General features: G+C 44.8%; 1 protein-coding gene across 1 annotated transcript in view; it reads left to right on the forward strand.

The window, feature by feature from the left end:
• Window positions 1-26,251, forward strand: part of LOC147125073 (ATP-binding cassette sub-family C member 5-like) — a 243,980-nt gene that overhangs the window by 121,379 nt on the left and 96,350 nt on the right. The window contains exons 11-13 of the mRNA XM_085997000.1: window positions 6,733-6,804; window positions 17,239-17,363; window positions 22,116-22,188. Of these exons, the coding sequence (XP_085853126.1) occupies window positions 6,733-6,804; window positions 17,239-17,363; window positions 22,116-22,188 (270 nt within the window). The remainder of the gene's footprint in view (window positions 1-6,732; window positions 6,805-17,238; window positions 17,364-22,115; window positions 22,189-26,251) is intronic.

Below are 26,251 nucleotides of genomic sequence, written 5' to 3' on the forward strand. Positions count from 1 at the left end.
GGGAGACTGGATAGGCACTTGAGGGAAATAAACTTGCAGTGCTACGGGGATAGAACGGGGTAATGGGACTGACTGGATTGCTCTACAGAGAGCCGGCATGGACTCGATGGGCCCAATGGCGGCCTCCTATGCCGTTATGACTCTATGACTAATTTATGGTTATTCAGTAAGTAAAAATGCATTTTTATTAAATTGTTGAGGACTGAATCTGGAATGTTTCATTGAAATATATGCATATGCGGCCTTAATTAAATCTTGGTTTACTTATGTATTCAATTTTTATCTCATCTTTTTGAAAGCCAAGGCTAAACAGGAAGATGTACCAAGTTTGCGGTTAGTTACCATAAAAAGGTTAAAAAAAAAACCTGCAAATGCTGGAATTCTGAAATAAAAATGGAAAATGCTAGAGATGCACAGCAGCATCGGTATAGAGAAAAGACAGGTTATGATGTTTCGGATGTACTTTTCATCAGAATCACTATGGTAGAAGGTCCCTGGCCCCAGGTACATAGCAGCGGCTGTCTGACCTTTGCCTTCTCCTCAGGTTGCGAACACAGTGAAATAAAAAAAAGAGACTGAGACACTTGCAGTGAATTAGGATTTTAAACAGAAAGCTGTGAGGGCAAGCTTTCCCCAGACTCAGCAGGTTAAGATGCTGGATGGTAGTTTAAAGTTATTTTGTTTAATCCAGCAAGACAATCTACTATTATGGGAAAGTGTAGTGTGCTGATTATTTTGTATTATGATAAAACAAGTTATACTGATTGAATTAAGTGAGTCCAATCATAAGTGGGAACATATGCAAAGATATGATATCCCATTCACATATCAAGCCGGACACATGATACCCCAGTAATTCGGGTCCCAACGCGTGAGTAAACACCGTGTACTCACGCGTGGGCCCGATGGAAGTGCCGGTTTTCAGCATGCGCAGCGCATGCGCGGAAAACCGGCATTTCCTTTCCTCTGAACCAAGGGGTTCAGAGGTCAAACGCGTGCGCGCAGGAGTCTGCGTGTGCGCGCTGAAATTCCTTTTTTTTTACAGGGTTGCCCGTGCGATAAGGCCTCCAGTTTTTATGCGAGAAAAAAGCAGACGTAAGTACTTAGTTTTAAAAGGTAAGTGGTCTATCAATTAAAGTTAGAATTTTTTTTCCACTGGTTTATTATTTTTAAAGACTTTACAGTAAGGTAAGTATTTTTAGACCCGATTTGTTAAAAAATTATTTTTTTCAAAAATTTGAATAATTGTTTAAATTAGTTTTTTACAGTTATTAATAGTTCACTTAATTAGTGGGATTTTTAAAAACTTTTATTTGAAGTTTAAGTACTGTTTTGGGCACCCGGAGTTTTCATGAGTTTGACAGTTCTTACTATCAAACTCATGAATTAACTTTTGCAACCTCCGATTGGTTGCCCAGTGCTCACGTGATCCCAGCCGGCTCATCGAACTAATTACGCCGCTGGATCACGCAAGCACAGTGCGCCGGGAGCTGAACCGGGCCACTGACAGGAAATCCACGCAGGGCCAGGCTTCAACTGTCGGTGCGCTATGTAAGTGTAGGTCGGGGGCTTGCACCCGCGGGAAGCCCCCAACACCAATTTCTGGGCCACTGTTACATCCCTTGGGTTAAAGATATTGGGCAGTGTAAGCCAACTTCAGCATATAACGGATATGGGATCCAATTACAGGATCGATTAACATCACTGAACAGGAGAAGGTATCTATAGCAAACCCAAATTTGTAACAATAACACATGTACTGCAGAAGCTATACTATCTGGCTCTTTGAAAGGAAACTGACAAATAGTTGCAATTTCTATACTGAATCAATTTTATTTTAAATTAACCCTAACACATGGATTATTTGTGTCTCTTGTTACCACTTCTACTTACCACTGTGGAAGGTACATTGGTGTAGCCTAACTACATAAGAACATAAGAAATAGGAGCAGGAGTAGGCCAATCGGCCCCTCGAGCCTGCTCCGCCATTCAATAAGATCATGGCTGATCTGATCCTAACCGCCAATCCACTATCACAGAACCATCTCCTGAATCTAACAGAATTAGACACACGAAATAGGAGCAGGATCAGGCTACACGGCCCCTGGGCCCGCTCCGCTACCCACAGGGCCATGACCGATCCGAACCTAGACTCATGTCCAAATTCCTGCCCGCTCCCCGTAACCTTTAATTCCCTTTACTTCTAGGAAACTGTCTATTTCTGTCTTAAATTTATGTAATGATGTAGCTTCTACAGCTTTTTGGGGCAGCATATTCCATGGACCTACCACCCTCTGAGTGAAGTAGTTCCTCCTCATCTCAGTTTTGAAAGAGCAGCCCCTTATTCTAAGACTATGCCCCCTAGTTCTAGTTTCACCCATCATCGGGAACATCTTCCCCGCATCCACCCGATCCAACCCCTTCACAATCTTATATGTTTCAATAAGATCGCCTCTCATTCTTCTGAACTCCAATGAGTAGAGTCCCAATCTACTCAACCTCTCCTCATATGTCCATCCCCTCATCCCCGGGATTAACCGAGTGAACCTTCTTTGTACTGACTCGAGAGCAAGTATGTCCTTTCTTAAGTATGGACACCAAAACTGTACGCAGTATTCCAGGTGCGGTCTCACCAATACCTTGTACAACTGAAGCAATACCTCCCTATTTTTATATTCTATCCCCCTAGCAATGAAAGCCAACATTCCATTGGCCTTCTTAATCGCTTGCTGCACCTGCATACTAACCTTTTGAGTTTCGTGCACCAGGACCCCCAGATCCCTTTGTACTTCAGTACTTTCCAGTTTCTTGCCATTAAGATAATAACTTGCTCTACGATTTTTCCTGCCAAAGTGCATAACCTCACACTTTCCAGTATTGTATTCCATCTGCCAAATCTCAGCCCACTTACTTAGCCTGTCTATGTCCCCTTGCAGGTTTTTTATGTCCTCCTCACTCACTACTTTCCCTCCCATCTTAGTATCATCTGCAAACTTTGATATGTTACACTTGGTCCCCTCCTCCAAATCGTTAATATAGATTGTAAAGAGTTGGGGACCCAGCACTGACCCCTGCGGAACACCACTAGTTACTGATTGCCAGTCTGAGAATGAACCATTTATCCCAACTCTCTGCCTTCTGTTAGATAGCCAATCCTCTATCCATGCCAGAATATTACCCCCAATCCCGTGATTTTTTATCTTAAGCAATAATCTTTTGTGTGGCACCTTGTCAAATGCCTTTTGGAAGTCTAAATACACTACGTCCACTGGTTCCCCTTTATCCACCCTATACGTTACTTCCTCAAAGAACTCCAGCAAATTTGTCAAACATGACTTCCCCTTCATAAAACCATGCTGACTTTGTCCTATTAAATTATGATTATCCAAATGTCCTGTTACTGTCTCCTTAATAATGGACTCCAAAATTTTACCTACCACAGATGTTAGGCTAACCGGTCTATAGTTTCCAGCCTTCTGTCTACTGCCCTTTTTAAATAAGGGTGTTACATTAGCAGTTTTCCAGTCTGCCGGGACCTTTGCCGAGTCCAGGGAGTTTTGGAAAATTATTACCAATGCATCCACAATCCCTACCGCCACTTCCCTCAAGACCCTAGGATGTAAGCCATCAGGTCCAGGTGATTTATCCGCCTTGAGTCCCATTATTTTACTGAGTACCACTTCCTTAGTGATTTTGATCGTGTTTAGCTCCTCCCCCCCTTAGCCCCCTGTTTCTCCAGTGTTGGGATATTCTTAGTGTCTTCTACTGTAAAGACTGATGTAAAATATTCATTCAGTGTTTTTGCCATCTCCATATTTCCCACCATTAATTTCCCGGTCTCATCCTCTAAGGGACCAACATTTACTTTAGCCACCCTTTTTCTTTTTATATAACTATAAAAACTCTTACTATCTGTTTTTATTTTTTTTGCTAATTTACTTTCATAATCTATCTACCCTTTCTTAATCAATCTTTTTGTTACTTTTTGCTGTCTTTTAAAGTTTTCCCAATCCTCTATCCTCCCACTAGATTTGGCTACCTTATATGCCCTTGTTTTTAGTCGAATACTTTCCTTAATTTCTTTACTTAGCCACGGATGGCTGTCTTTTCTTTTACACCCTTTTCTTCTCAGTGGAATATATATTTTTTGGAAGTTGTAAAATAACTCCTTAAATGTACACCACTGATCATGTATCGTCTTACCCTTTAATCTATTTTCCCAATCCACTCTACTCAATTCCGCTCTCATACCTTCATAGTTTCCTTTATTCAAGCTTAGCACGCTTGTTTGAGATCCAACCTTCTCACCCTCTAATTGAATATGGAATTCAACCATGTTATGGTCACTCATTCCAAGGGGATCCTTTACTAGGACATTTTTAATTAATCCCGTCTCGTTACACAGGACCAGATCTAAGGTTGCTTGCCCCCTGGTCGGTTCAGTTACATACTGCTCAAGAAACCCATCCCTAATACACTCAATGAACTCATCCTCAAGGCAGCCCTGCCCAATTTGATTTGTCCAATTAATATGATAGTTAAAATCCCCCATAATTATAGATGTTCCCTTATTACAAGCCTCAACTATTTCCTGATTGATACTCAGTCCAACAGAGTTGCCACTGTTCGGAGGCCTATATACTACGCCCACTAGTGTTTTTTTCCCCTTATTATTCCTTACCTCCACCCAAACTGTTTCATTATCCAGATCTTTTGACCCAATATCATTTCTCTGTATTACAGTGATTCCTTCCTTTATTAACATAGCCACCCCACCTCCCCTTCCTTCCTGCCTATCCTTCCTGATCGTTAAATAACCTGGTATGTTTAATTCCCAGGCATTGTCACCCTGCAGCCATGTTTCTGTAATGGCCACAAGATCATACCCATATGTAGTTATTTGTGCCATTAACTCGTCTATTTTGTTACGAATGCTACGTGCATTCAGATAGAGAACTTTCAAAGATGTTTTGTGACACTTAGTTCCTGCTTTTGCCCTTTTTATTACTTTACCTTTTACTCCATACCTTCTGCCCCTTCCTGACACGCTCTGGTTTTTAATTTCCCCACTGCTACCTAAGTCTATGACCTTCTCTGTTGTCATTTTTATTATTTGCTCTCTAGGAACCTCCCCCCCACTAGTTAGTTTAAAGCCCTCTCTACAGCCCTAGTTATATGATCCGCCAGGACTCTAGTCCCAGCACTGGCCAAGTGAAGCCCGTCCCGCAGGTTCCAAACCAATTCTCTCTGATGTGAACAATTCAATTTACTTAAATGCCTCAAATAGTTGCTGTAGCTCCCTCGATTTAAATAACTGGCCAATCAAAAAAGAACTGGCAGTCAAATACATAATTGAACCAATCAAACACTAGTGTTTATGTTTGAATTATGTAGCCTGGTTCCTCTCTGAAGCCTATAACCTTGGAGACAGGTTACAAACCTTAAAACATTTGTATCAGTTTAGGTTGTGAACATGGAAATTAACTGCAGCTGACTTTATATTGTGACTGGATTTGAAAGGATAATCACCAAGCCAAAACAAGACAAAAATACAGAATTTTTGACACAGAACTGATAATGGATTCCTTCCTTGATATATGATATAAAAAGTCGAATTTGCTGTTTATGTTATGAGGATTTTTTTTAAGCACATGATTGATAAACAATTTATGCATGAGAAAGGTAATGCTTGTTCAATTAATCGGTGATTTTCAAAGGAGCAGTGGAGTTTCTGGTGATTAAGGGGAAGGTCTATCATTAGTGAGAGTGTGTAGTTAGACCGAATTGCAGTGATCTTTTTATTCCTATTGAATATGTACACAATATAGGCACACAATTCAGCCCTTTCATTATTTTATATACCTCTATCAGGTTGCCTCTAAGTCTACGCTGCTCTAAAGTAAATAGACTCTTTAAGCCTATCTGAGTAACTACAGTTATTTTAAGCTAGGAATCATTCTTGTAGCTCTCCTCTGAACCTTTTCCAAGGCCACTATATCATCCATCATGTGAAGGGATTGTCCAGGATATGGGGCACATGTGAAAATACCTGCTGTGCATATGTAAATATATCAACTAATAGAGCCCACTTTCGGACACTTACTGAGAGACTGGTTGCGCAACTATGTCTTCCCATTCTTGGTTGAGGTCATCTTCTGCCACTGGTTGACACTACCTGTCTTCTCAACCCCCGCCTCCCCGCTCCATGCCAAGGTCCCTTTGCAGGAAAAAGGTGTTATAATATACGGCAGGCAACAATAATTTTGGACCTTTTGGCTGGGCTGCACTATCACATAAGAACACAAGAACATAAGAATTAAGAGCAGGAGTAGGCCAAATGGCCCCTCCAGTCTGCTTCATCATTCAATAAGATCATAGCTGAACTTCGACCTCAACTCCACTTTCCTGCCCAATCTCCATATCCCTCGATTCCCCTAGTGTCCAAAAATCTATCTATTGCAGCCTTGAATAGACTCAACGATTCAGCATCCACAGCCCTTTGGGGTAGAGAATGCCAAAGATTCACAACCCTCTGAGTGAAGATTGGTCCTTTGTTTAAGGGTGCTGATGGTCTGTGCCAGCCATAGCTGCAGTGGATAGCCTTGATCCTCTAGCAGCCATCCAGCTAGTCGTCTTGCATCTACATTACCTGTTCCTGCTTGCATCTTAAAAGTCTGGGAATATGTCCCCATTCAATACATTATAACTTTTATTCCCCCTTTTATTTTCTAGGGTAAACTGGTGGGAATCTGTGGCAGTGTGGGAAGTGGAAAAAGTTCCCTGATAGCCGCTATCCTGGGCCAGGTAAGACCTGGTTCCATTTGAAATAAAATTGTTTTTTTTTAAAAAATATACCTCCGAAATCTTTACAATTGTTATCCTGAATAAACAAAGTGGTCTCTTGTTTGATAGTGTGCCTTACCGTTAAAGATTACAAGTACATCATAGGTCTTATTTCTCTTTTAAAAAAGTTTAACATAGAATTAAAACAGATTAAGCTGTGAATAACATTAAGAGCTGGAAAGAGCCTTCAATCACTGGAGAAGCTGCCCAGAAGAGTTGGAAGAGAGCAAGGTGAAGCAAATAGAACAAAGTTAATGGTAGGATTACTGCTTGATGCATCATTTTCATTTCCATAACATTTCTTTCCACTCGTGGCATATTTTCACATCATGTAAACCCAATGTAATCAGCAACCGTGCTTTCAATGAATATTGCATGTCACATGTTTTCACAGGTACTACCCATCGCATGCTCAGTCATAACTAGAGTATGATTGTTTAGAGAACACATCTTCACCTTTCAGATGATGTTTTAATAATTAAAATCTCATGTTTAGTAATTAGATCCTCTGTTCCAATGTAGATGCATTAAATCCAGTTGTTAGAATAGGTTGACGTTTCAAAGTTATTTGGAAACATGCCGATCCTGATACTTCAGACATTGAAGGCAGACAGTCTCTATTTCTAACAATTTAAGACTTTCGTGCATTATTGAACTGTCAAAGAAAAGGGAGGCAAAGCAATCTGCCAAATAAATCACAGTCACTCCTGTTCAATTGTAAACAACTATTTCATCTGTGAGAAGGCATTTTGGCGTAGTGAATTGGTGCCCTTGAAGGTGAACACACACCATTACGTGGGCAACATGCATAACTGTCCACTAAGAGATCATGGTTGAATTGTATTCATAAAGTACAGGTAGACTATCCTTTATCCGAAAACCTCGGGACCAGCCGTGTTTCGGTTTTCGGAAAATTTCGGATTTCAGAAGGTATTTTATAAGACTGGGAAATTTGTCGGGGGTGGGGGTCGGCGGGGGGTGGTGGTCGGCGGGGGGGTCGGCGGGGGGTCGGGGGTGGGGGTCGGGGGGGGAGAAAAGAATATCGGACAGGCCGCTGCAGCTATCGGACAGGCTGCTGTATTGTCGGGTTCATTCTCCCGGTACCTCCTTCACACTGCTCGGCTCGGCCTGCAATCTCCTACCCAGGAGGGAACTCTGTGACCCTCTGCCCTGCTCAGCGTAAGTCGTGCGCCACTCTGGTCATGTCGTGCGCACGACTTACACTGAACGAAAAAACTTTTGGTTTTTAGAGGTTTTCGGAAGTTCGGATAAAGGATAGTCTACCTGTATTACATTGCAGTCCTGTTATAATTAATAAGTTAGGTGAAAAAAAGCTTATAACTCATTCAAGAGGGGCCTACTTTAAAGAGAAGGGATATGAAAATGGTCTGATAATTCCTCTAAATGGGCCTAAATGAAAAGGTGAGCCGGATAGGCTAAATAGCCTTTCCTCAATTCTACATTCTTAGATTCTTTTAAAACGTCATTTGTGCAAAACAGGACTCGCTATACCAAGACTCAGTAAGTGAGGATTAAATTGTGACCTGAAAACCTTTTACTGCATCAGGAATTTGTTTTATATCAATATTGCCTAGAAATGGATTTAGTTAACACAATGCAGTATATTTTATTTTGTAAAGTTAATCTAATTTAATTTGAATTACAAAAGTGAGAAAGGTAATGATTTACTTCTGAGCTTGCAATATCAGTCAAAGTTCGGTACCTTTAGAACACTGCATGCTATTTTGTTACTACCTTCAATAAGACATTGATATGTTAAGGAGGATTTAGAGAAAGCAGTTTGCATAATCCCAGGATTTAATACTTTAAATTACAAACAGAGACTGACAGAACTGAATTTGTTTTCATTGGATAAAAGAATAATAATGTGGAATGATTCAGGTCAATAAAATGAAAAGATGGACGAATAATGTGGAGAAAAACAAGGCACTAACTTAAACTGGGATCATAGATCGAGAGAAAATACGCACAAAATTAAGAACCTTAAAGCAACATTGGAGACTACAAGCAGATAACATTTCCCCCGCTCCCCCCAGCAGATGTAGACTCACAGCAAATGCAGTTAATAGTATGTAAGGACATTTAAAAAATGGTAGATAAATACCTATTTAGAAATAGAATTGAAGGTTATAAGGATAAATGTAGACCTAAGATGGTCAAATATTCTATGGAGCATAATGGCAAATTGGATGCATTGCCTGTGAAATGCAATTAGTGAGAATTAGAACTCTGAGTTCCTGTCTTCTAGGTTAAATGAGTTGAATAGAATGCAAGATAATATAATTGTGCATGGATTTTGGAAGGAACAGCCTTGATGGGCCAAATTTTCTTTCCTTGTTCCAAGCTTTATTATGTCCTATGTCCACTGATGTGTTGTTCATTGATATTGGAAATGACTTTGGCTGTTCCCAATATTGTTTACCTCCCCATTCTCCTCAACTCAATGACAATCTTTGTTTAAAATATGAAGTTAATGGGCTGTGTATAGTTGACAAATTGCAGTAGGAAAGAGCAATGAGATAGTTTATAAATTAATTGAAACAGCAGACAATGAGTAAATGTTATGGTTGGCTGTGAAGACTGCAATGTTCTTGACAAATATGTGAAAAAGTCCACATGGCTGCTCTTGTTGATTCTGTTTGAATTTTTAAAGACCATCCATAATTGTCTTTTTCAGTAAAGTATTACATACATGGAGTATTATTAACCCGTTTTCCACCGAGAATACACTTCATAATGTGGAAATGACGGTTAGAGATGACACTTAAGCTTTCATTAAGATTCTTTTATGTTCAAAATTCACTTTTATAACATTTGGGGGGAGAAATTCAGTATCGCCACGTTTGGGGCGTAATACTCGAGCGGGCGCGAAATTTAGCGCCCGGCGCAAATTATCGCCACCTACTGCTAAATTGAACTGCTTCGCCCCAGGAGGTGCTTGGAGCACTAAAACAGGCGCTGCACGACTGTCTTAAGGCGCTAAGCCGGAGAAGCGAGGCGCTACCACCGAGGGCAGGCGCAGCGCAGGTGCGGCCAGTTAACAATTGCACGCAGACACGCTGGCGCCGGTCAGCTCTTAAAGTGGAGGTTCGATCTTGGATTGCAGCCACACCCTGCGCATCGGAGCCCTGATTCTCGGCCTGGACAGACCTGCTGCCACATTCTAACGCCTAGGACCATGGAGAGGGCCAGGGAGTGAGCGCAGCGGTTCAGTGAGGGGGCCTTGCAGGTTCTGGTTGGTGCGGTGGAGTGCAGGCGATCTATCCTGTTCCTGGACAGTGGCAGGAGGCCGCTGCCCAATGACTATCACAAAGCTTGGAGGGAGGTGGCTCACAGAGTGACCTCCAGCAGCATGGTGCCTAGGACCCCTGTGCAATGCAGGAAGAAGTTCAACGACCTCACTCGGGTCGTCAGGGTGAGTACCCTTTTCAGTATCCTCTTCATTCCTGCATGTCCACCTCACTTTATGGCCAAAGGGTCCTGAAAGCCCCAATGCCCAGCCCTCATCCAACACCTATGGGCCTTTCATGAAACTCACACGCACATTCAGCACTTTACACACTGTAAGAGCTATTTGACCATGGGAGGCAGTGCAGCCAAGATCAGGGCTTCACACTGTACTCCGAGCCCATCCTTTCTCTTGCAGGGCAAGCTGGCCCATAACAGGAGGCAGCAGCAACGGACCGGGGGAGGCCGGACTCACCTTCAAGCCCTCACCAATCTGCAGCAGCAAGTCCAGCGGATTATGGCAGGCCAGATGATTGGCCCCATCGCCACTGGAGATGCCGACCCTGTTCTGGACAGCAATGGTAAGGTCATCACCTTTTTGACCTCTCTCCTTCCACTTGTGCCTCACACCAGCATCCTTTGCCACTATTGAACCAATACAGTGCATTGCAGCACTCATGCCTCCCTCGCTGCCGCCCTGGCCTCACGCTAAAGCCACTCTTGTACCTCCCTGCTTTCAGATGCTGATTCACCAGGTGAGGAGGCGGGCCCTCAAGCTGCCACTGTGAGTGACTCTGAAGGCGAGGAGGAAGAGGAAGCTGGACCATCAGTGCCACTCTCAGATGAGGCAGCTCATGGCCATAATGGGGACACGTCTTCCCTGGAGGGGAGCAGGGTGGAATGGTCTGAGGAGGGTGAAGCTCCGGGGCCCAGCGGGCTGCAGCAATGCGGGGGGGGGGGTAGGGAAGCTCGGCGGCCTTCTCCCCGGAGGGAGAGTCTGGCCTCGAGTCCTGCTACAGTGAGCGCAGAAGAGATGCCGCTCCTCGCTGAAATGAGCGCCCAGGCGGAGCACAGGCACACTGAGCTCATGGCTGCAGTGGCAAGGATGCCCAAATCCAGTGAGTCACTGGCAAGGAGTGTCCAGGACTTCGGCACAGCACTGGCAAGAAGCCTGCAGGACTTTGGCGCAGCACAGGCAAGGAGTCTCAAGGACTTCGGCGCAGCACAGGCGGCTTCCATGCAAGTGCTTAGTGGTGTAATGCAGTCAGTGGCTGGTCTGATGCAGACGCAGATTGAGGCCACACGAGCACTGACTGCTGCCACCCTCGCTGGATTGGGCACGAATCGCCGGGGTCCTCGCCGCGCCACAGGCCAGCAGTCTGTGCTTCAGCAGATTGCTCCGCATGCTGCAGTGCTGTCCCGTGGGAGTGCCAGTGTGTCGTCCGACCAGGGAGTTGCTGTCCTCTGTCAGGATGGCAGCATTCCTGCTGCCAACACTGTCACTTCTCCACTGCAGCTGCCACCACCTGTAGGACAGACTGCTGCCGCCCATGCAGGCTTGGCGCAGTCAGCAGCCGGGCCCTCCAGGCCCAGAGCTGGTCCAGGCCGTCCCTCAAGGGCATCTGCCGACTCAGTTTCTGACACTCAGCAGCCTTCCCCCAGCCTTGCTGCAGCCACTGGGGTCCCATTGCGGAGGAGCTGCACGGTAGGAAGGGGCGAATCTCGCAAGCGAAGCAGATCACCCTCGAAGGGCAAAAAGTAGGAGGTGTGGCAAAATGCTGTTAAATGTTTTATGGAAGGCCGAGGATCATGGTCATTTTTTGGTTACTGTTTTGTTCATTGTCTCCAGGTTGAGAGAGCCAGTTATGTGTCTGACTGCTTTTTTGGGGGTTTCTCTCTATTACTTTGTCATGCGGGAAGGGCACACAGTTTGTTAAATAAAGAAGTGTCTTTATTCAGAATGTGCATGTTTGCTCTTTGAACTATTTGTTGCCTTGACCGGCTTAGGGGTTGCGGAATGGTTCCATTCATGTTCTTTCAATGGCAGAAGCCATTCCCTCAGAGGGGGCCTAGAACCGACTTGCAATAAGCCGCTGACGGATGGCCCTTGCACTTTGTGCCTCCCTCCCGTCTTGGTGCTCCTCCTCCTCCTCCGCTGGTGCTCCAATGTCTGGTGGCAGTGGCTGAGTCCTGAGGATTGCCAGGTTATGCAGCATGCAGCACACTACAACGAAATGGGAGACTCGCTCAGGTGAGTACTGAAGGGCTCCCCCGGAATGGTCCAGACAGCGGAACCGTTGCTTGAGCACGCCGATTGTGTGCTCAATGATGTTCCTGGTCACTTGATGGCTCTCATTGTATCATTCTTCAGCAGGGGTGCTGGGCGCACGGAGCGGGGTCATCAGCCAGGTGCACAGAGGATAGCCCTTGTCCCCAAGAAGCCAGCCACCTGGGTGAGCCGGGGCTTCGAGAAGGTCTGCCACAGAAGTCTGGCGCAGGATGAAAGCGTCGTGGCTGCTGCCTGAAAAGCGGGCATTGACAGCGAGTATCAGCTGTCTGTGGTCACACACCAACTGGACGTTCAACGAATGGAACCCCTTCCGGTTGTGATAATCCTCGGCATTCTCTTGCGGCGCCCGCAAAGCCACATGCATGCAGTCAATGGCGCCCTGGACCATGGGGAAGCCTGCTATTCTTGCAAATCCCATTGCGTGCTCTTGTTGCTTGTCCAGGGTCATGGGGAAGGAAATGTACTGACGTCTCCTTTTAAAGAGGGCATTCGTGACTTGACGGATGCAGCAATGCACTGTGAACTGGGAGATATTGGCAATGTCCCCAGTAGCGGATTGGAAGGAGCCGGTGGCATAGAAGTTGAGAGCCACTGTCACCTTCACTGCCACCAACAGAGACGTCCTGCTCCTCAGTTGAGGCTGCAGATCTGGCTGAAGCAGGTGGCAGAGCTCAGTGACCACCTCCCTGCTGAATCGCAGCCTCCGAAAACACTGCTCCTCAGACATGTTGAGGTATGAGAACTGTTGGCGGAAAACCCTGGGATGGTAAGGTCTCCTGTGCCAACACCTGTTGGCCCTCCTTCGTCTGGCCATGATTGGCACTCTCTCTCGGCGTCTCTGAGCCCTTTCAATGTAATGGAGAAGCCCAACGTTTCTACCCATTGCAGCCCCCATAGTATGTGGCCACTCAAGGTTATGCCAGTGAAAAAGCAAACCAACTACAAAGTTCTGGGCCCAAGCCAAAAGTACCTCTGAGCGCTGACTCAATGCAGAAACCTCTCTCCCTTTGTCTCTCTGCAAATCTCTCTTTCTCTCACAGAAGGAGTGGTCCAAAAATGGCTACCACAAAGAAGCCAGGAAGAGACCCCTTTAAATAGCGCCCCACAGCGACTGGGAACTGTTCCAGTCAACCAGTCGCTGGGAGCAACAGGCGGAAAGGAGGGGGGCGCCACTGAATTTCCGGTTTGGGGCGCCCCAAGGGCATTGCGCCATGAAATGATGTCAGGAGCTGCGCGCGCAGCTGAGCAGGCGTTGCGGTTTTGTGCCGCCGCTAAATGTCTGCTTAATTTCGCGAGAGGCGCAGGTCTCGCCATGCCCGGGCGCTAGCTGCCTTGCGCCTCACTTATCGCCCTCTTAAGGCACTAACGGGTGGCGCAATCAACTGAATTTCTCCCCCTTGAAGTCTTACTTATTTTTCCAAATTATGCTTGGATTTTAGGTAGTCACCTGATGGATTGATGTATGAAATCATAGGTTATGCTTTGCTAGTTTCTCAAAGTATTCATTTTGGACAACTGGATTAAAAAAATTGGTGGTCATCCTGGCCTGGCAAGGACCGAGGTTCCTGTCATGTTTGAGCCAGAGCCAAGGAGGTTGTATCCGACAAGATCACAGTTAAACCTACTTCCTAATGAGAACTAATATTGGAAATGTTGCATTAAAGTATATCAAGCTTATTAAGTAGAGCTGAAATATGTTACTTTTAACAAAAAAAGTCGTCATTAAAATAGCATAATTATCATTTATAAATATTTAACAGCATTTAACTTTAGAATATCCCTGCAAGAAGTGCCTGTTTTCAAACATGATAGATAATGGCTCAGAGATTCACAGAAGAGACTATTGGGGATCATTTTCACTTTCGGTGATAGTGTAAAATGGGCGATATTGGATCAGCCACCCGTTATACACCTCTCCTGATTTTCCTTTCCATTAACTTCTGCATTTTAAAGTAATTCATCATATATGCAGCTCTTTTAGATTTTTCAGAGAGACTTGATAAGGTGCTATATAAATGGATCCATTAATTTATCCCTAAACCATCAACAGCTTTGATTTCTACTCCGTAACATAATGAATATATTATACTAAAATTTGCTGCTTTCTACCTCTAACAGTGATACACTCTGCTTTTTATTTTAACAAGAGGCTTGCAGCCAACCATATAGGAACTTAATGAGGAACTGGATGAAAAAGGTCCATCTCATTCGCCATCTACCATCCCGGTAGTCGCCTGAAACAATGATAAGGGAGTTGTTGACTAATCATTGCAATTGACCTTAATTAATTAGTCTACAACAAACCCGGAAATGACACGAGGTGAACACCAGTGGTGGAGAGCTTTAGGAACCATAGGTCCAAAGTCACCTTTTCCCCCCCAAGCATGTTACGCTTACCAAAAGTCATGTCTCAAATTACTCATATATACTGTATCCCAAAATGTTATTTTCTGGAAGAAATCTACCTAATTTGTATTTGAATGAATCAATACTAACTGCTTCCACCATCTCCCTATAGATTGACCACTCACTCATAGGAATAAGAATAGGCCAATCAGCCCCTCGAGCCTGTTCCGCCATTCAGTTAGATCATAGCTGATCTATACCTTAACTCCATCTACCTTGGTTCCGTATTCCTTAATAACCTTGGTGTGGACTGGGGTGGACAAATGTAAGAAGTCACACAACACCAGGTTATAGTCCAACAGCTTTATTTGAAATCACAAGCTTTCGGAGCGCTGCTGACGAAGGAGCAGCACTCCGAAAGCTTGTGATTTCAAATAAAGCTGTTGGACTATAACCTGGTGTTGTGTGACTTCTTACTTAATAACCTTGCCTAACAAAAATATTTCTCTCATTGAAATATTGTTTCCACAGATTAGTTTTGAATTGACCCCTCTTCAAGCACAGGACGTGTCCTCTGATTCTACTGTTCTGGACAAGATGAAATAGGTTGTCATGGTCTACATTATCTAATCCCCTTAGAATCCTAAAAAACAGCAATCAGATCACCTCTCAACCTTCTCTTTTCCAGTAAGAACATGCTCAATTTACATAGTTGCCCCTAATAATCCAATCACTCTATCCCCTCAATCATTTTGGTTGCTCTTTTCTGTATCGTTTCACTAGCTAAAATATCCTTTTTGTACTGTAGCGACCAGAACTTTACAGAGTATTACGTAATGAGGTACATATCCAGTGAATGTGCTGTAAGAGGTAATACAGGAAGCAAAGGAAAAAAACTACTGAAACACATCGGCTCAATTTTAACTCCTGGGCAAGAATGCGGAAAAGTGAGCCGCCAACGCATCTGGGAATGGTATCAGGGAGGCTCAACCGATTTTAAGGGCCATTTGCTGACTTCACAACCAAAATGGCGGGAAGTCGGCTGCCCCGTCGTCAAAAGCAGGCGGCAGAAGTCTGCTACCTGGGACCCAAGGGAGTGGTCCCAGGAGAATCTCTGTCGGGGAAAGGGGGATTCCCATGGCATGGGAGGCCCACGATTTCCCTGTGGGTTCCAGAGGAGCACTCCTGCTCCACCTGACCCACACAAGGAAACTTGAGAAAAAATTTTTTAAAAAATGATTTAAACTTGCCTTGCTGGACCTTGTCTGATCCTGGCTCCTGTTTTTGGCAGGTTTGGCCATCGCAGTTCCCCCATTCAGGGCTCGGGTTAAAATAGCAGATAGGGCTCTGATGACATCCAGAGCCCGATCTGCATATTTAAATTGGACCCCGTCACCTTAGGGCGGGGTGCTGAACCGTTGAGTATCTTCAAGACTGAGATAGATAGATTTTTGGACTCTTATGGGGATCGGGTGGGAAAGTGGAGTTGAGGTTGAAGATCAGCCATGATCTTATTGAATGGCAGACCAGGCTCGAGGGGCCGCATGGCCTACTCCTGCTCCTATTTCTTATGTTTTATGCCTGCAATTTAAACTTGCAATCAGCGTGAAAGGAGTGGGTAAGTCCCCCGCTTCATTTTAACTGACCCCCAAATAGTTTCCTCCAGGTGGGGGAAGTTAAAATCGACCCCAACATTTCTACAACCACCAAATGGGCAGTAATAAAACTATAAAGCCACAACATAACCAAAGCATGTAATAAATTCCATTGCTACAGCTCTACTTTAAAGCATACAAATAAAACGTGTTGGATTTTTTAATATCTATAATAGACGAATTGAGTCTAATTTTGAATCTTGTTTGGCACAACCTTCTCTGCACTGATGTGCATTAGATAAATTGACTTGTTTTGTTTTCCTACCAGGATTCTACTAATATCACACAGCAGCTGGGTTTTTAATACAAGCAAGCTACTTCCTGTTTGTAGGTATAGACAACTTTTTGTGGAAAAATAAGTGACATGAAAATTTTGTAAAAGTGCCTGATATAAACCCTTAATTTCAGCCAAAGGGTTATGTCTTGGGTAATAAGATTACTTAAATGAAAGTTACTTGGGTTGTTGCTGTTTATGTGTTTCCCCCCACCCCCATAGTGAATAAATAGTACATTAATATGCATAGATTCGCTAACCATCGGTGATGCTATTTTAGGTGACATGAGTTGTTCTGTTTCTTTTACTTTTTGAAGAAAATGTGATCTACTGCTAAGCTGCATATTGTTTTTATCTGTTTCTTTTATCCTTATTTTCACTGGGAGATCTGGTGATCATACAATGCCTATATTTTTAAAAGTCTTATCAAATTTCTTAATGTAAATTCCTGTTCATTGTCAGTGCAAGTTCACCAATAAATCCATGCTAAATTAATTAAAAACTTGCTAATACAAACTTTGAGTTCACCTGTGTGTTTGATTGCATTTTATTGACTGTGGTGTCTTTTATCCAACTCTTAGCTGATACTACTTGAAGGGACCGTTGCAGTGAGAGGCACTTTTGCTTATGTAGCTCAACAGGCATGGCTTCTTAACACATCTTTACGTGATAATATCTTGTTTGGCAAAAATTATGAGGAAGAAAGGTAAGAGTTCACCATTATTTTGGGGGATAATTGTGTCCTTGCTGATGATTTCCGGAATACAGTTCCACAGGTGCCAGAGGCTCTTCACCGTTTCACCCAGGCAGCCGTCCTTCATGTGTGAGCATCGACAATGAATGTTGGCAGGCTCTTTGATGTTGCCTAAATGCCACACACATGCATTTTTCTACTTCAGTTCATTTACATATAGAGAGCTACAGGTTACCTGTACAATGTGATTTCCTTGCTTCTTTTCAGCTGCACTGTGTGAAAGTGACAGAGTCACAAAGATAAAGGCTTTAGAAATTCGACTGCGACACGAAAGTTGCCTTGGGTTAACGGCCGCTGAAAATGGTCGTGCTATAGTCGAGAAAAATTCAAGCTGGGGATTAAAGATTAGTAGCCCAGCACTAAACAGACCATGTAATGCCCTCCTGGTGGCGTTAGTGCAGGCATCGGTCCTGAATGTGGTGTCTAGAAGCGGTGTTGCATCTTCCAACAGCCTCTGGAAGCAACACTATGATTTTGCTTGACATTGTGGGATATTAAAGGGGCAATGCATTGTCATTTGCTTAAAAGGGCAATGCCTTCTGAACTGATAAAAAATAAAAATGAAGTCAAAAAATGCACATTTCAGCCCTTGCAGCTCTACTGCCTTAAAAAAAAAATTAACATTTGAAAATACATTCCCAACTAGGAATCATCAGCTCTTAAAGTCTAATTCCCTTCTGCACCTCAAAAAATGGTAGAAGTGCTTTGGCACTAACATAAATGGTTTAACAAGCCAGGGAAGAAGCACACAGCACTCCAGCTTTGTGCAGGGGGTCAACACTGCAAGAGAGGTCCTCTACCCACAGGAGCCAGGGGGCCCTCCAGAAAGAATGATGTGGGACCACATTACTGAGGCCATCCCTGCCAGCAGTGTTGCCCCCACCACCTGGCTCCAGTGCCCAAACAAGCTTCATGATCTCAGACCAGTGGGCAAGGTCAGTGAATGCATCTTCAAAAGCTGTCTCCTACCAACTGCATTATTAGCCCCTCATACTGCTCGATGCATGACTCCCCCCGCCCCCAAACCCCACCCACCCCCGCCCAATCACTCACCTACCAACAATCTGCACCAATCATGAGGCACACATCCCATTCCTAGCTTCACCTCACCCCCTTGGAGGAGATGGTGCTGGCCATTCTTGGCAGGGTCATGGCTGAGCCCTTGGCCAGCGGCAGGCCTGAAAGGATACAAGATGCTGGCATCCTCATACGTTACCCTCCTTCTCACATAGACCTCTTTCTTTCCCACCCTTCCCTCATCACAACTCCACCCTTGTGTCTTCCTCATTTTACACACCCAAGAAATGCAGCCTGCCCAGCCAGTGGTTGGCCAAGAAGAGGGAGAGGAGAGTGAAGAAGAAGAAACACCTCACTCGATTTCACACTCCCAGCCACCAGCTCCTCAAGGTCGACCAGAAAGGCCATTTGCAGTGCCCCCCACTGAAAGTCAGCAGCCTTCCACCAGCCATGCTGCAGCCACTGGGTAGCACTGTGTGACATCAGTAGGATAGGCAAAGGCACACACAAGACAGTCACTAAGAGAATGCATAAGGGTGATGAGTTGATTTCTTAATGTCATATTGGATGGATGGATGTATAAAGTTGGATTGAAAAGTTTGCTTTGTGGTGGCTTTTCTTTCAGCATTATGGCCAAGAGGACGCTGTGATGGTCAGTAACAGAGGGAAGATAAGGTGTGGGACAAATGTTGAAAAGGGAATTGGGGTTGTGGTCACTGGTACTGCAGGGGGATGATTCCATCCTGGATATCCCGGCCAGAAAGAGGCTGTCTAGGTTGCATCCTTCCTTCTGCCTCCTCCTCTTCTGCTTCCTCCCATTCTGCGTCCTCCTCTTCCCTCTGCGAGCGGATGCTGTAAATCTGAAATAAAAGCATAAAATGCTGGAAATACTCAGCCGGTCAGGTAGCATCTCGACCTGAGACATGAGCTCTGTTTCTCTCTCCACGGATGTTGCCTGACCTGCTGAGTAGTTGCAGCACTTTTTGTCTTCTCAGAGGCCTTTCTTTACCATCCGAGCCCTTGCAAGCATCCAACTGAAATTATTTTTAACATGTATTGCAGCAAGTCACTACTTCAATAAAATCAAAAAGTCCAGTCCAAAAGCTTAAATGCAAACTTACCCGAAAGATGTGTGTGTCCCTTTAAGAAGTGCTGACAGTGCCTCAGTGAGTCTGCTGAACACTGGGTTTTCATGGCAAGTTAGGACCCTTGAGTCTCGCAGAGTGCAACATTGTCATCGGTGCCATCCTTCATTTGTAAGAAGTCACACAACACCAGGTTATAGTCCAACAGCTTTATTTGAAATCACAAGCTTTCGGAGCGCTGCTCCTTCTTCAGGTGAAGTGGAGAAATGCATAAAGACACAGCTTATATAGTCAGAGAATCATGTCAGATGTTTACAGGTAACCTTTCCAACTGCCATTTGTCACACCTCGGCAGAGAGATAATCACAGCAGTCAAAGGTGTGAATGGTGTCCAAACAGGTCAGTCAGGGAAACATTACATCAAAGAACAATGAGGTGGGGTCACAAGGGGTCAAATATTGCAGATGCTGGGGTCTGTATGAAAAACAAAAAAACAGACAAAAAACATTTTTTTTGGCTGGAAATCACAGCAGGTCCGGCCGCATCTGTGTAGAGAGAACAGGCCAATGTCGACTCGAGTCTGGATGACCCTGCATCAGGTGGACTATAACCTGGTGTTGTGTGACTTCTTACATTTGTCCACCCCAGTCCAACTCCGGCATCTCCACACCATCCTTCATTTGAGAAGTCCTGCCTGCCTATCTCTTCAGGTGGATGTTCTAGTCAAAGTACAGGCAGTATCCTGGTCAACACTCCTCACAATTCAATGTGATGCCATGGCGAAGCAGAGTGAGGCTCCATCAGCTCATTCTGTTTTGCTTCAGAGTCGGTTAGGCCCTCACATCTGATTGACGCTCCACCCATTTATCATTGATGCAAAGCTAAAATCGCTTTGCACCGTTGCTAAATTTGTAGTGTGAACGAACCATAAATTACACTTTTTAAAAGTGTTCATTCAAGTTCTGCGAGAGGAAACAATTGGTTTCAGTAGCTAAACCTATCCTGTGAAGCTTTAGTGCCATGTCAACCTCACAACCTGAAGAGACAAGAAATACAATGATTCTGTATATTAAACTAGCAATCACAAATTTATTGGTTAAGAATGTAGCAGTCATAAACTGGGATGATTGTTTCTGTAAATAAGCATGCTGCTTTCTTCCTTGAATGAAACTGCTAGGAAATCAGCAGTAGGAAACTCTTGATAATGAAATTCATTATATATGGAAAACTTCTTGTTTTAAACGATATTTTCTTGAGACTCACTAGGATAAATTAATTGTTTATGTGCTCCCAGTGGGGAGTGAAGTGAGTGCAAGTTGGAGAATGAATGCTACAGTGTTTTTGCCCTATCTTCAACCCACGATCCTTTTAAGTGCAGCTCCCCACAGGAGGCACCGGGTGATGAATTTACCTTACTGTGCTTGGCACTGGTTTGACTCTGGATAAATGACGCCACTCGTAACACAATGCATTATTGGGCAGGCACAAACGCAATGGGCTGGAGTTTCATTCAGAAGTTAGGAAGGAGGCGGGACTACAACTTTCGGGTTGTAGTCCCGCCTCCATCGAGATGCGGCCAATCCACGCGATTTTCACTTGATTGACCTTGTTGAGCCCGCCCAGTGGGCTCAGCAGGCCAATTAAGGGCCACCCGGCAACAGGTGATGTCACAGACTGAAATTTCATCTGTCAAGACGTGTTGACAGATGAAATATTAGTGTTTCACAGTTGTTTGAAGCTGTCAAACACTGACAGTCTTACTTCTAACCTGAGTCCTTCTACGCAGACTCAGTTAGAAATCTCGCCGGCACTGAAAGCTGCAGGCTGTCACTTTTGACAGATCGCAGCCATTCTGCTTTCTGTGCCGGCTGAATGATGGACTCCTGAAACCTAGAGGATGGAAGGCTGTAAAGGTAAGTACAGGTCATTTAAACTTCTTTACACACTTTAGACACACCAAACACACTTACCTTTGCACTCATGCACCCATCACTCACCTGAACACCAACATCTCGACCACTCCAAGTCCTTCAACCCGACGGCCCGACTCCTCTAACTTGGCGTGGTTTGGAGCCGTCGGGAATCCCACATGACAACCTTCAAAATAGGGATTAGGCTAAAAACTGCCTGTTAACTACCTGTTAACAGGCAGTTAATTGGCACTAATCCCTTCCCGCCTCGGGTCAGCAGGTCCCAGCACGTGGCGGGTACCCGCCTCCTTTGAAATTTACATGGAGGCGGGTTTTGGGTGGGATGGTGTCGGGGCCCCCGAATTCGGGATTTTAGCCCCCCACACGCCTAAAAGCCTGCCTCACGGCACACTGAAAATCGACCCCAATGTGATGGCATTATACAAAATCCAACATGATCATGTTACATTGAGAACTTCAAGTAGTCAGCTTCTCTACACTCACATTCTCCTTTTAAAAGCAGAACGTTGGAAATGGCGCTCAGGTGTTACATAAAATGAAAGAGTATATTGGATTTTTAGCATTCTAAGCAGGCAGAAAAATAGTTGGACTTTGTTAAACTTATATTATCATTAACTACTGCATGGACCAGCAAGAAAACAAACATTATCTCCTTTTTTACATCTCCTCAGGTATAATAACGTGTTGGAGGCTTGTTGTCTGTATCCTGACATAGAAAATCTACCTTGTGGAGACATGACTGAGGTAAGTATTTTGTGCACCAGTGTAAACTACTCTGATTTGACACATGTTCAAATTCACGGTTCCCATGTTCCCAGTGGAGAGCCACACTAAAGGGAGCACAGGTCATAGATAGAGCCTACAGCACTGTAGCACTGATTCTTCAACCTAAACCTTCTTTGCGCTCGGCTACCCATGGGGCGCATGGGATCAGAGAATTTAATCTATGTTGTTAACCCAAGAATACATTGAGCCACTACAGTGTGCAGCTTTATTGTTTGCTGTTTGTTTGAAAATTACTGCAGCAGGATTTGTAAGGATATATACATTTGATGAGGTCTATGATGCTACACATTTTGATATGAAAGATTACTAGAATTGGGTCAGAAGGTGTTAAATTAATGTAAATTAATGGCTGTAAAGCACTTTGGGATTTCCAGAGGTTGTGAAAGGCGCTATATAAATGCAAGTCATTCATTCATTATAAATACTTTGAAGGGAGTAACGAGACCTAAAATTTGACAGTAACCCACTCATCCACAAAAGCATGAGCTGGGATAATGGAGTCAATTCTGGCCTCTTGTGCATCCCTGATTTTAATGGCTCCACCACTGGTAGCTGTAGTGTCCGCGTATCAATAACACACGGACTGCAGGAGAACGATAATAACAGGTGTTTACTGAACAGAGGGTATGCTGGAACTGATAGTACAGAAGCCTGCTACGGCTTTATATACAGGTGTGGTCACTGCCGGTACTACAGTATAAAAGCAGTTCTCTCAAAGGTACATACACAACAATTCCTCCCCTTTTAGATAAACAGTACATAACATTCATTTAACAATTAAATAATAACGAATTTCAATTACAATTTTCTCTGTACTATATACATCAACTGAAGTAATCATTTATAAATTCAGCCTTCGAGGAGGCTTCCTGATCCTGGCTGGATAGCGCCTTTCTCGCGTATCCTGTTCTTGTGGCGGAGTCGATTCTGGCTCATTGTCATTGGTTGGTTCGTCAGCTTCCAATCCCACTGATTCTGAGGTAGACGCAATCTGTACTTCGGGTTCATCACCAGGTGCGCATGCTCGTGGTATGGGTTTGACTTGTTCCTGTGACTCTAGAATCTGGTCAGCATGGCGTCTCACGATGCTCTCTCCAACGTCCACTGTGTACATTAGTGGTCCCTGCTGTGTGCATATCGTTCCTGGCTGCCATTTTTCTGTTCGGTAATCGCGGGCCAAGACTGGTTGCCCTATCTTGAAGCTCCTGGTTGGCTTCTCATTGATGTGCTGGAATTGCTTATCCTCAACATCTTGTCTTATGTTTGGTTTGAGCAAATCCAGGCGACATCTTAACCTTCGGTTAAAGAACATTATGGCTGGAGCTTGGTTGGTGACTGCATGTGTCGCATTCCGGTAAGCAAACAAGAAATTATCCACCTTGTGTTGTAGTGGTATGTCGTCGTTATACATCGCCTTTATTGCTTTTTTAAAGGTCTGAACAAACCTCTCAGCCAATCCATTTGTGGCTGGATGATATGGGGCAGATGTGTAATGTTTTACCCCATTATTCCTCAAAAACCTCCGGAAATCCTCGGACACAAACTGTGGTCCATTGTCGGAGCAAATCTGTTCTGGCAAGCCATTCCTGGCGAAGATGGTCCGTAGGACTGCAATAGTTTTCTCTGTGGTGGTGGAGGACATTTTGATGACCTTCGGCCATTTTGAATGTGAATCCACGGCGATTAAAAACATTGAGTCCATAAATGGACCAGCAAAATCAATGTGTACCCGCTGCCATGGAGATGAGGGCCACTCCTATGGGTGTAGCGGGGCCTGTGGTGGAGCGTTTTGGACTTTCTGGCATCCTGTGCATCTCTTGGTCATATCCTCGATTTCTTTATCGATTCCCGGCCACCACACAAACGCCCTGGCTTGGCTCTTCATTTTTACCCCTCCCAGATGACCCTCATGAAGCTCATTGAGCACTCTATCTCTCAACTTGGGTGGAATTACCACTCGGGATCCACACATCAAGGTCCCCCAGCACACTGACAGCTGTTCTCTCCTTGGCGAGACTGCTGGCAACAGTGAGTCGCCATGTGCTGGCCATCCCTTCACCGTCAAATCATAGACCCGAGAGAGTGTCGGGTCATTTCGGGTTTCCTTCTCAATACTTGCATTTGTAACAGGCAAACATTCGACGATGGTCGCATGGAATATCTCAACAGGGTCCACTGCAGGTGCTTCTTCTGCCGTAGGCAACGGTAGGCGCGACAGCCCATCAGCGTTTCCATGCTGTTTCGTACCCTTGTACTCTATGTCGTATTGATGTGCCCCTAGAAAAAGGGACCATCTTTGCAGCCGTTGCGCCGTCATCACCGGAACGCCCTTCTTTGGGTTAAAAATGGAGACCAGAGGTTGATGATCAGTCAGTAGGGTGAATTTCTGCCCGTGCAGATAGTGATTGAACTTCTTCACCCCCCACACCAGGCTGAGGGCCTCCCTGTCAATCTGGGCGTAGTTACGCTCGGCTGAGGTTAACGAGCGCGACGCAAAGGCTATTGGCCTCTCTGAACCGTCAAGGAATCTGTGTGACAGCACCGCTCCAATGCCGTAGGGAGACGCATCACATGCCAACTGAATCGGTAGTGTTGGATTGTAGTGGGCCAATACTTCTTTTGAAGTGATTAGGCATTTACATTTCTGAAAGGCACGCTTACACTCATCACTCCATTTCCATGCTACTCCAGTTTGCAGCAGGGCGTTCAGTGGGTGCAGAATTGTAGATAAATTCGGCAAGAACTTATGGTAGTATTTCACCAACCCGAGGAACGACCTCAGTTGCGACACATTTTCCGGTGCTGGAGCCTTGACTACTGTCTCAATCTTGTCTGGGGACTTATGTAACCCCTCCTCATCAATCATGTGGCCACAATACGAGATTTGTCTCCTGATAAACTCGCATTTGGGGCGGTTGGCTCGTAGCCCATATTCTTGTAATCTAGTGAGCACCTGCTCCAGGTTGGCAAGGTGTTCACTGTCATTTTCGCCAGTAACCAGGATGTCGTCCAAATAACACTGGGTCCCCGGGATCCCTTGCAGGACTTGTTCCATCGCCCTCTGCCAAATAGCCGGGGCTGATGCTACCCCGAATACCAGTCGGTTGTACTGGTAAAGACCTTTGTGAGTGTTTATCATGAGGCATTTTCTAGATGCTTCTTCCACCTCCATTTGTAGATACGCTTGGGCCAAATCAATCTTCGTAAAGCGTTTCCCTCCAGATAGTGAGGCGAAAATATCTTCTATCCATGGAAGTGGATATTGTACTGTGTGCAGGACTGGGTTCACAGTTACCTTAAAGTCCCCACAGATGCGAACCTTCTTCGGCTCCCCAGGCGTGCTGCTCAATGATTTCTTCATTACAGGAATGATGGGTGTGGCCCACTCGCTCCAGTCCACCTTGGACAGCACACATGAATGCTCCAGACTCTCCAGCTCTGCTTCAACGGCTGGGCGGATCGCGTACGGTACCGGTCTGGCCTTAAAAAATTTTGGGTTTGCGTTATCTTCAATTTTTATCGTTGCCATTACTCCTTTTAGAGTCCCAAGTCCTTGTTGGAACACCTCTTTCGCGTCAGTTAGAATTTTTGACAGTCGTCCAGGTGTGACGTCGTCATCCTTTTTGTCAGCCACAGTTAGCGCCTGAATGGAATGCCAATCCAATTGTATTTTTTGGATCCATTCACGTCCCAATAATGGTGGTCCTCCATCTTGTAGTATAGTATATATAGATACAGTTTCTGTGTTTCCTTGCCGTTGTATTTAACGGGCACCCTTATTTTTCCTCTGGGGTAGACTTTTTGCCCCGTGTATGTCTTCAATACAATGGACGTGTCCTTCAAGGGTATGTGTGAGAATAGCCGCTCATAGTCTCGTCGATTCATGACAGTTAGGGCTGATCCTGTATCCAATTCCATCTTTACTTGGGACCCTGCTATCATGAGGGTGACCCAAATGGTTCGGTGATCCTCCTTTGCGATCACATTGTGTAACTTTAGACAACTTAGTCTCCTGCTCGCG

This window comes from Somniosus microcephalus, chromosome 1 (assembly GCF_052327205.1).
Source record: "Somniosus microcephalus isolate GS21.2 chromosome 1, FLI_Smic_1.0, whole genome shotgun sequence".
NCBI lineage: Eukaryota > Metazoa > Chordata > Chondrichthyes > Squaliformes > Somniosidae > Somniosus > Somniosus microcephalus.